This window comes from Bos indicus, chromosome 20 (assembly GCF_029378745.1).
Source record: "Bos indicus isolate NIAB-ARS_2022 breed Sahiwal x Tharparkar chromosome 20, NIAB-ARS_B.indTharparkar_mat_pri_1.0, whole genome shotgun sequence".
In the NCBI taxonomy this organism is placed as follows: Eukaryota; Metazoa; Chordata; class Mammalia; order Artiodactyla; family Bovidae; genus Bos; species Bos indicus.
Genome location: NC_091779.1, coordinates 63,698,820 through 63,710,993, shown reverse-complemented (window position 1 = coordinate 63,710,993; position 12,174 = coordinate 63,698,820). Strand labels below are relative to the sequence as shown.

Here is a 12,174-nt window from a genome sequence, read left to right as displayed (position 1 = left end):
ACAATACTTCTAGACCTTCTTAGCCAAGGGTGCTAGGGAACTAGGAAATCAACCAATATATAAATGGAAACATATATATCTGTACACACACAGATCTACACATTTCACTTTTTCAGCACATACAACATGCCAAATAATACATTATACCATGAGAATCAAAATGAGAATAACCCTATCTATTGAATAATGTACATATTTTATAAAAGATGATTTAAAATCATATACTATTTTGGTTAAACTGCTGATCATTCTGATTTCTTATTAATATATTCATAATTTCATTAATGATCAACTCAAAGATTTTAGTTATACATCAAATTGCAGTAGAGAGATGATTCATTGTCCACTGTGATGAAATGATTTTAAAAGTTATTATTTATTGTCATCACTTTCAAAAAACAATAGCAATTAACATTTGTTACAAAATGACTATGCCTTACCCCTTGTGCATGCACTACTTTATTTAATTCCAGCAATGACAATGGGTATTGTTTTGTAGCTATTCTCCAGATGAAGAAGTCTACAATTGCTGGGAGTCATGAAACTAGATAACAAACCCAGCTCTATGGGTCTTTAAAGTGTTTACCGATATTAGTTTTCTTGTAGGGGTTGGCTTATGTTAAGGTACTGGTAAATAAAACTTAAATCTCATATTAAATCCTAACTCTAAAGTTTCCTGAATGTTCACAAATACCAGCAGCACAAAGAGAAGAAAATAACATGAATTTCTTGCCAATCACTTCTTAGAACTCCAGTACATGAGGGTGGTTAAAGAATTTTTCCCAACTATATACAGCCCAAGGGTTCTGTGCTTCACGGGGAGTTCCAGAATCTTGGTAGAGGAGATATTTATGCCACAACCCTATCGTTCTCCAAGAGACTGCTAAAAACTGAAAGGGTCTTTATGATTCAGATCTGCCCCTAAAATATACACTGTTCAGACTTAAGCATTTCAGGTTCCTCCTCCAAACCACACACAAAAAAAAGAAAGAAAGTAGGTAAACTGCATTTTTATCTATCACCACTAATTCTTCATCATATGTGGTTTTAAGCCATATACTTAAATATTTTTAATTGCAAATAATAAAGAAGAAACAGAGATGTTTTTCTAAGGGAGCTAATTTTGATAATATGATGGCTGGATGAATCAAACTGAATAATCAATGATTAACTAGGGGGGAAAGGTCATTCCCTTACATTGAGGAAATAATATCCCTTGAATTAGCTCTCATTTGATGTAGAGTAAGTCAGGATGATTCCATGAAAGGAAAAGAGGCTGCTCAGAAGGAAGAGGGCTGGTTGGGAATTAAAGCAGGCGAGGACTCCTATCTAATAGGTCAACCAAGAGGTCCGTGGCCTGACCTTCTGAGGAAAGGAACACCTCCTCTGACTTGACTTACGCCTTCACGTACATCTGACCTTCTGAGGAAAGGAACACCTCCTCTGACTTGACTTACGCCTTCACGTACATCTGACCTTCTGAGGAAGGGAACACCTCCTCTGACTTGACTTATGCCTTCACGTACATCTGACCTTCTGAGGAAAGGAACACCTCCTCTGACTTGACTTACGCCTTCACGTACATCTGTCTTCATCCCCTTAAACACAGAGCTAATTAAGATGGAAAACAAAAGCTCAAGAAAAATAAATTGCACCTACCTGGATCAGAGACAAATCCTCCAGCTGTAACCTGAAGAGGTAGTTTCTACAAAATACAGAAAGAGAACAGTTTCATTTTTAATAGATTTAAAAATATTGCAGTTCATAAAACAATATGAGAACAAGTAAAAAAAAAAACAAAACAGAAACAACAATTTTTGGCTTCCAAAGCAATCTCCTGCTAAGACTGTAACAGTTTTCCTTGGAACTCAGATTTCAAAGAGACATTCAATAAGTCAACAGAAACACACATTTGAGATTGGCGAGAAAGCTAAGGAATAAGGAGGTAGAAACTAAGGTAAGTCTAAATTACTAACAAGCTCTCTGAATTCATGGAATTCCATTCAGACGAAAGGACGTGGGTATTCAATTCTGAAACTAAGTTTAAGTTCAGCAAGACTATACAAAACCACTCTTCGTGAGTCTTCATCCTGATAGGTCACCTGTATTCACCATGTTTTATAATTAAAATACATCCAGGTTTTGAATTCACCAATGGTCTGAGTATTATAGCTCTCTACCTCTTTGGAGAGGGATTCTGTGAGTGATAATTTCAGAAGCATGAGCTTGTCTATCTGCCATTAAGGGTTTGAAAGGGTCCGCTCTGGCTGCCTAAGCATGAAACAGGGAATCAGAGAAAAGGAAATGATCAGCTTTCAACAATAAAGAGGAAGAACAATGAAATATGCAAGAGATATCAGCAGAGCAAAGGGGAAAATGGAGATATGGCCGCATAAGACTTTGGATCATATTGCTGCAGCATTTAGAAACAATGGATTGGTCTCCAACTTAAGTCATGAAAGAACATCTTAACATCATGCAGATGAGAAGCTGGGGCAGCAGAAGCAGCACCCCAGAGATGGATGGACGGGAAAGTCAGCCCAGGGGTGAACTGTGATGGCAGGGAGAAATTGACACAGAGTGGAGAGCAGACCTTAAGAATGCATGTGTGCAGGGAGGGATCTCCGAGAAGCTGAGGATACTGTTATAGTGGGACAGTCAAAGGTAAGAAAATACCAATTCTCCCAACACGAGCAAGAAACAAATGTAAATGATTTTCACTCTCTTGTGGAGGTAGGCAGATGTTCGAAGTGAGCACGCTGTCCCAAAAGAGGTGACGACGGACAGACACAACAGGCCATGGGCACAGCCCTGAGAGAACCAAGAAACATCCCTATGGTGGGGATGCAGATGCCAGGCACAAACAACAGGGAAGGTTCCAGCTCCAGAAACAGGTAGGTGGACACTGCTGGGGGAAGAAGGGGACTTAGTCCACTTTCCGGGTGGTCTCAGGAGGACCAGCCCCTGCCCCTGGGGCACTCAGGTTTCTCACAGTGTGTCCCCGCTCCACGGGAAAGCTGCCGCCACCCTGTATGTTGAAAATCGCTTCTCCCATCACTACAATGGCATGCTCACTATGGTCATTCAGTGCCTCCAATTCAGCCCCTGAAATATGGAGGTGGCCAAAAAATTTATTCAGGTTTCTCCATTTTGGCCAGCTCAATAAAGTGCATGATACATGGCACCTCCACCACAGAGTCATTGAGGGAACACTCCCCATCTCTTTTCTTACAGTCAAATCATAGCTGTCTACAGAAGACTTCCCTGGTGGCTCAGCTAGTAAAGAATCTGCCTGCAGTGCAGGAGACCTGGGTGTAATCACTGGGTCAGGAAGATCCTCTGGAAAAGGGAATGGCAACCCACTCCAGTATTCTTGCCTGGAGAATTCCATGGAGAGAGGAGCCTGGTGGACTACAGTTCATGGGATTGCAAAGAGTTGGATACAACTGAACGACTAACACTATTACTACACAGAACTGAGGATGCCTTTGAAGAGGGAATGTGGAAGCTGGACTACCTCTACGTAGTCCAGCACCATGGACAGGCAAGATCTCCAACAGAAAACATCTTCCTGCAGGGAAAGGAAGATGAATTCAGTGCAGGTATGGAGGAGTGTAGTCAGGCTGCCAAGGGAGGCACCACTGAAGTCTGGCTAGTACACAAAGAGCTGCCAAGGTCTCACCTGATGTGAAACAGTGCTTCTAGGAGAAATTAGAAATCTATACCTACCCAGGGCATCCCTGGTGTTTCAGACGGTAAAGCGTCTGCCTGCAATGCAGGAGACCCAGGTTTGATCCCTGGGTCAGGAAGATCCCCTGGAGAAGGAAGTGGCAACCCACCCCAGTACTCTTGCCTGGAAAGTCCCATGGATGGAGGAGCCTGGTAGGCTACAGTCTTTGCGGTCCCAAAGAGTCGGACATGAGTTACTGACTTTACTTTCACTTTCTTACCTACCCAGAGATGAATCCTTCAGATGAGGGGCTTACAAGAGGCACCAGAGGCAGTTACTGGCCATGACGCACTCACAGCCCCTTGTGAGCACCAGGGTTCCCCACCCCCAGGCTGGGTTCGTCATGGCTTTCTGGATGCAGGAAGTCGCCAGAAGTCACTGCCCCTCCAGGACAGGACACAGTGTTGCCGAGGATACTTGTGCAAAGGCCAAAGTTCTGTCACCAAACTACATGGGGAGGGAAGTTGGGCACGCTGTGCTTCCAACTCTTCATCTATAACATGGAGATAATAGTCCCATCTACTTGCTGATATTGCTTTGAGGTTTAAATCAAAGGGAAACAGAATGGTGTCTGCGCAGCACTTAATTACCAGTAACTCCTTCTAGGTAGTTTATGGAAAATATTAACATTTCCAGACACGTTGAAATTCTCAGCATTTTCTCCATTGTATGGAGAAGGAAAGAGCATTTCTGCCTTCCAGCAAAGGCAGGTTTCAGCATAGGCAGGTGCGATTATCTCTGTGTTCTGGTGATGGGATTGTTGTCAGAGGGGGATGGTGGTGGCACCACTGGGCTTTTGGAAAAGAAGACAACATTGTTTATCTGGTCATTGTTCTGGGACCCAGTGGTCACACTCTTTCAAGCTCACTGGCTCTTTTAAGAAAAAAAAATTTTTTTTCCTGCAAATGTTCCCAATAAAGAAGCCATTTGTATTCTTCCTCAGTAAATTTCCTGAGAGCTTTGATGATATTGCAAGGCCACCTCTTTCTCTCTCTCTTTCTTTTCCTCCTCTGTCCCACACACATACACGCATACAACGATGAACACCCACACTATTGTGCTGTCTCTGAGAACTTTCTAGAAAGGCCGTTCATACACTAAGGAAGAGCTTGAAGGCGTCATACCATTGAGGAAAGAGGGTGGTGGTGTCCGTGATGCTCCGTAGAGCGATGAATAGGAAAACTGGACAGTAAAGTTCACGGTCGTCTTTCTCCTCGTGGTGAGGGTTGAAGGACGTGTGAGTGTTCTCTCTGAAAACCCCGGGTGCCGTTTCAGGTGTTGTTCATGGGGGAAATGTTATGGTCTGAATGTGTGTGTCTCCCCAAAATTCATACGTTGAAATCCAACCCTCAAAGGTGATGGTACTAAGAGGTGGGGAGATTTGGTCATGAGGGTGGGGCCCTCATGGATGGGATTAGTGTCCTGACCAAAGCAGCTCCAGAGAGCTGCCTCCCCCTTCCACCATGTGAGGACATAGTGAAAAGTCAGCTGTCTGCAAACTAGAAGAGGACCCTTACAAGAACCCCACAGGGCTGGTATACTGATCTTGGACTGCCAACCCCCAGAACTGTGAGACATAAATCTCTGTTATTGATAAGCTACCCAGTCTGTGGTGTTTCATTAATAGCAGCTCAAATGGACCAAGGTAGGAAGACATTGATCGATGATGGCAAACACGGCACACTCTCAGTCTGCATCTCTGCAGTCAAATCCAGCTCCACTGGCCACGTCTGCTGCACGTCTCAGCAGTGTTCAACGGGCTTACCAGTGGATTTCAACCATTTGCTCTTCCTTCCCGAGATAACTGAGAACTATGGTGCCCTCACAAGCATCTCATCAGTAATCAATCAGTACGGCACAGGTGAAAAGACAGGACAGAGAAGAGGGGCAGACTTACTAGGAAAGTATGAGATACCATCACCATCATTAGTATCACCATGCCTCAAACCTTAATGAAGTAAAGCACCAAAAATCTGAACTTTTCCTTTGATATTTTCTGGGTTACAAGACGCAAATAGTGATTTTTTTTTAACCAATTCTCAAGGTTTTTTTTTCTAATTTAAATTTATTTATTTTAATTAGAGGCTAATTACTTTACAATATTGTATTGGTTTTTCCATACATCAACATGAATCTGCAGTTTTGACCTAAAAAAAAAAAATCATAAAGTCCAAGAATGGTGGAGCTGGGTTGTCATTAGAGAATATATACCCCCTCGATTTTTTTCTGGACATTTCTGCAAGTAAGGGGTGCAGTGTGATTTATCCAAGATTATTAGGATTCAGAGAAACACCTATGATTAGAAACAGGACTCCTCACTTTGCTGTCCCTCCAGAAAAACATCTATTTCTGCTTTATTGACTATGCCAAAGCCTTTGACTGTGTGGATCACAATAAACTGTGGAAAATTCTGAAAGAGATGGGAATACCAGACCACCTGACCTGCCTCTTGAGAATCCTATATGCAGGTCAGGAAGCAACAGTTAGAACTGGACATGGAACAACAGACTGGTTCCAAATAGGAAAAGGAGTACATCAAGGCTATATATTGTCACCCTGCTTATTTAACTTCTATGCAGAGTACATCATGAGAAATGCTGGTCTGGAAGAAGCACAAGCTGGAATCAAGGGAGAAATATCAATAACCTCAGATATGCAGATGACACCACCCTTATGGCAGAAAGTGAAGAGGAACTCAAAAGCCTCTTGATGAAAGTGAAAGAGGAGAGTGAAATAGTTGGCTTAAAGCTCAACATTCAGAAAACGAAGATCATGGCATCTGGTCCCATCACTTCATGGGAAATAGATAGGGAAACAGTGGAAACAGTGTCAGACTTTATTTTTTTGGGCTCCAAAATCACTGCAGATGGTGACTGCAGCCATGAAATTAAAAGACGCTTACTCCTTGGAAGGAAAGTTATGACCAATCTAGATAACATATTAAAAAGCAGGGACATTACTTTGCCAACAAAGGTCTGTCTAGTCAAGGCTATGGTTTTTCCAGCGGTCATGTATGGATGTGAGAGTTGGACTGTGAAGAAAGCTGAGTGCCAAAGAATTGATGCTTTTGAACTGTGGTGTTGAGAGTCCCTTGGACTGCAAGGAGATCCCACCAGTTCATTCTAAAGGAGATCAGTCCTGGGTGTTCTTTGGAAGGAATGATGCTAAAGCTGAAACTCCAATACTTCGGCCACCTCATGCGAAGAGTTGACCCATTGGAAAAGACTCTGATGCTGGGAGGGATTGGGGGCAGGAGCAAAGGGGATGACAGAGGATGAGATGCCTGGATGGCATCACTGACTTGATGGACATGAGTTTGGGTGAACTCCAGGAGTTGGTGATGGACAGGGAGGCCCGGCATGCGGCAATTCATGGGGTTGCAAAGAGTCGGACACGACTGAGCAACTGAACTGAACTGAACGCCTTTGTGCCAAACAGCCTCACCAATCAGTCATGCAGTGTCCTCTTTCCAATTTAACTGACAGCAAACACGCACATACAGAGGAGTCATTCTTACAGTACAGTTATTCCATGTCCTCATTGTTCATCCACAGGTACGTTTACAAATGTTTCTGAGATAATTCCAGTCTTGGCACTACTCGTGACACGCTTTCAGTTGTAGGTAAATGAGTTTCACCTCTGGGACTGTGATCTGCCTGGGACATATGTCTCCCCATTAAGAGAAAATGTTAATCTCACAGGTATGACTCATTACATGGTGACTCGTCTCCCTCTTAATTTCACATGAATTATTCCTGAAAGTGCCTAACCATACTTATTTTAAGAGTGCCCCAGTTCCATCCTTTGTGAAATGAGAGAGCAAAACTATACAATCTGTCAATTTGCTTAACACAGATTCCTAAAAGATTGTGACCTTTTTTAGAGATAAAACATGAGCAACAGAGTTGGATAATCATATGACCATCTAATGAAATAATTGTTATTATGACATAGTTCAATACATTCCTAACACTTTTCAGGTGTATTTTTATTATCTGCAACTGAATACCATACTTCAATAATCTTAAATGAAATTTCAGCATACAAAAGAGGTAAGAAAATGTATTCAACAGTTTACTTATATGTAATACCTGTTAATCATAAAGTCAGTTGACTAAGTTGATTTGAACATTTTTTAATTTGGCATTATCAGAATTATCTATAATTCTGAATAGCCTCAAAGTCTTAATTATGGTCTCTTTTTGTGTTGGTTGGCTGGTTGCATTTTTGTTGCCTTTTTTTTTAACTTGTTTGATTTTTGTGAGAAAGAGTTGGCAAATGTTTTCAAATATTTGTTTAATACATGACGATGTCTACAGAAACCCATGAACAATTTAATGCCTTGCTAGACCTTTCCATATTAGAAATACATAGTATTATACATTTTAGTGTTCACTTTATCTATCTTGATTTTCAACAATTTTTTTTAAAATTGTAAAAGATGAAATATACATGAAAAATGTGTGGAATTCCCTAATCACCTCCCTGGAACCTGACTCTGACAAAAACATAGTGTGGATTCTACCATTCTCAAAACACTTTCATCAAACTATTTGGTTCCAAGTATAATTCCAAGTGTGTTTCTCTGCTGCTGGAAAAATTCCAGTACAGCTAGCAACATGAGGGACCAGAAATCTCCTATGACAGCTTGATCCATCATAGTTCAGGTGAATGACCTATGAAGTTAAAGGTTACAAAAAGAAAGAAAATCTTCTAAAGGGAATATAAAAATGGATACTCCCAGATGTTGGGTCACTCAGGCACTAAAGTAAGATCTATGGTCCCCTGCAAGAGGCTGCTCTCCAGGGCTTTATGGAAGAGGCAATCACTTTATCTCACAACTGAGAGCATGCAGAGAAGGGAAAACAATGTATGTGAGGTTCAAGAGAAAGGCTACCAACGTTTCCAGCAAGAAGGAATAATGCTTCTGGCTCCCAGCCAGCAGGGAATACTAACCAAATGTTTCACATAAGGTCAGATTCTCTATTCGGGCAGTGCTTTGAGCAACCCAAAGCATTTAAGTGGCCTCATTAATCTTCCTAACACCCCTCGATGTAAATAGGTAGTAATGAGGAATATCGTCATTCTGCAGGGAGAAGGCAGTGCTGCAGGAGGTTAAGAGATTGAATTCTAAGAGCATATTAGTTACATAGCTTAGGGGAGCTGGTCTCTATTGCCATGTCCCACCTCTCATTACAGAAGTACAAAGCAAGGGTTTAACAAGGCTGTAAAGGTTCAATTTTACAGCCGTAGCCAATAAAACTATGGGATTTTTTCCCTTGGTTTGAACTTACTCTTTATCAAAGGTATGGAATAAAATTTGACATGTGCATTCAAATGTAATAACTGTATTACTTCTGAGAGTGATAGATGAGGAATACATAGACCCAGTAAACTGAATAATTCAAATCACAAAGCCATCGAATTTGACAGACACAGACTGACAGTTCCTAAGCTCCTCCATCCTTCCCCCACTACATGTCTGAGTGTATGGTCTCCCTCTTGACCAGAGTGTATTTCTTTCTGACGGATTATAGGAATGAATAACTCATTCCCACCTCCCATCACATACCCCAGTGGCCTATTAGAAACAAATCACTAAGCACAACAATATATTCTCTGAGGGAGCAGCCAGGGCCTTAATAGACGAAGTTCATTTGTGTCTTCATGTAAAGTAATAAAATTCAGCCAGCATTAAAGAAAAGGTTGAGCCTTCATGAGCATATTAACTAAATGATTCATTTTATCTAGAGACACCATAAAACTTAACTCTGACCTCCATTAATTATGAAAGACACAGGTGTTTTAAAATGACATTCGCTTAGAATAACTCAATTGGTCTCTGATGAATATAGTTATAAAATCAAAGGAAATAATTTCAGGTTCTTATTGAGCATTTAGGTTAGAGGCTTGCTTATAACTGAGGAGCAGAAGACTGAATAATTAAGAAAGGTAGACTTGTACTTAGCACTACGAAAATCAAGCAAATCTTGATTTACTTACAGAAAAGCAAGGAAATTATATAAAAAAAAAAAAAAAAACAGTTTAAACAACAGTGATAGAAAAGTACACGTGCGTGCTAAGTTGCTTCAGTCGTGTCCTACTCTGTGTGACACCATGGACTGAAGCCCACCAGGCACCCCGTCCATGGGATTCTCCAGGCAAGAATACTGGAGTGCGCTGCTATGCCCTCCTCCAGAAGATCTCAGCCCAGGGATCGAAGCCGCATGTCTTGTGTCTTCTGCACTGGCTGGCGGGTTCTTTACCACTAGCATCACCATGTTTGCTGTCTATTAAAGTTCAGACCACTGCTGATGATGAAACAACCTGAAAACAAAATACCCACTGCACATAAACTGGGACCGTTTGGGTAAATCTGAGAGTGAAGCTAGTCTCACCTATACCTAAGTCGGCTTCACCTGTTCTGTGATTTCCCATTAACGCACGATTCCATCCTAACTCTTCTCAATATTCCACTGGCTTAGAGGCTGATGCTGTGACTTCTTACATGACACCTGGATTTATAGTTGCAGAGACAGACTTAAAGATTAAAATATAATAAATGTGTGACTTTGAAGCTAAATAAAAGTAGTATCTATATCTCTTAAAGCACAAAGTGTTTTTAGAAAGTTATTTTAATTATCTACATGTAAATATTTAATATTTCAATTACATCAAAATTTTAAGAATATGAAGATTTGATTTCAGCATAACCAACTCACATAGTTCACCAACCTATCTATAATTGCTATTCCTAAGATTTTCATTATGCTGATTGATTCTAAACAAATTTCAGGAGCTTTTATATTCTGTTACTTTAACCACTCCAAAAATATCTTTTCAATGTACTTTTCTCATAAGTTTTGGGAGTCTAATTCAGCTTTAATAATAATACTTATTATTATTAAATATATATATATTTAATATTTCAGCTTTAATAATTCAGCTTTAATAATAATTGTTATTATTATTAAATATATATATTTAATATTATATATAATAATAATAATTGTTCTTATTATTAAATATATATATTTAATATTATATATAATAATAATAATAATAATAAATAGTGGGATCACATTTAGATCACAGTTGTGATCTGACTTTTTTTCACTTTGCTAATATATTTTGCAATATGGTGACAAATGTATAATACCATCATATTATGAGCTACCTCTTCAGTCAGAATTTTTCCAACACTCTTTGAAAAATAATAAATACATGTACTTTCGATTATAGAATATTATAAGTAATTCTGATTTAACTATTATTATTATATTGTTATAATACCATATGTGTCTAGTACTCACTCTCCCAAAATTATACTGGTTTATCTCATTACCTATCCTAAAAAAGTCCATTTCAAACCCATTGAAAGTCTTGATTACTATTAAAAAAGTTCTAAAGAATGCATCAAAACTAAAATTAAACCACATTAATAGTACTCTTATATATTTAAACACCAATATTAAAAGGCACAGAAGTAGATGGAAACCTCTTACTATTTTGCAAGTAGAATCAAATAACAGAGATGGATTTTCAGTGGTTAGTAAATTCCAGAGATATGAAATCAGGAAAATCTTTTTCCCATAAGCATATTTAGGGACAAAGTTATTAATCAATACTATCAACAAAATATTAGTAGTTTAAATTTTGTTCCTGGTCTCTCAGTCATGTCTGACTCTTTGCGACCCCATGGACCATAGCCCACTAGGCTCCTCTGTCCATGAGGATACTCCAGGAAAGAATACTGGAGTGGGCTCTCATGCCTTCCTCCAGGGGGTCTTCCCAATCCAGGAATTGAACTCAGCTCTCCCGCATTGCTGATGGATTCTTTACCAATGGAGCCACCAGGTAAGCCCAATTTAAATTTTATTATGTTCTAAACATTATGTGCAAATTTCTAAGTGCTTTGAAGATTAAAGATCATGATTTATTGCTCTAAATTTAACTCATGACTTCTGCTTTTCTGGTCCACTGGGTATTTGATTTGTTCCTTTCCATTTTTCAATTAATAGAGATCATTTTTCCTTGAAAAACTACCAACTGTATTATTTTATGCTTCCTCTAACCTATGCTTTCCTAGGAATATTCACTCTTCAAATTATCTCCATATATACTACTTTTCTGGGTTATCTCAGAGTTAGTAAAACCTGAGATCTTTTTCAAATATCTCACATAATAGAAGAACTCTAATTCATTTCTCAAATGCTCAATTCCAGCTGACGGTATTACAACAAGCCACAGTTTCAAACCACAATCCCAAATCTTATCTTAGATCCTTGTTCTCAGCCACCTATCACGATTGGCCGTCAATCACCATCAACTCAAAGATGTCTCAAATCTGACTTATCTCCATTTGCACTATCACTGACTAAGTTTAAATTCTCTCTACTGTCACTTGACTCAGATCCCCATCTGTACCTCCAAACTCTAGTGCA

At 39.6% G+C, this 12,174-nt stretch overlaps 1 protein-coding gene across 6 annotated transcripts in view; it reads right to left on the bottom strand.

Moving 5' to 3' along the window:
- Window positions 1–12,174, bottom strand: part of SEMA5A (semaphorin 5A) — a 572,726-nt gene that overhangs the window by 287,152 nt on the left and 273,400 nt on the right. For all 6 annotated transcript variants that reach the window (XM_070774864.1, XM_070774868.1, XM_070774863.1 and 3 more), the window contains one exon: window positions 1,660–1,705. In XM_070774864.1, coding sequence (XP_070630965.1) covers window positions 1,660–1,705 — 46 coding nt within the window. The remainder of the gene's footprint in view (window positions 1–1,659; window positions 1,706–12,174) is intronic.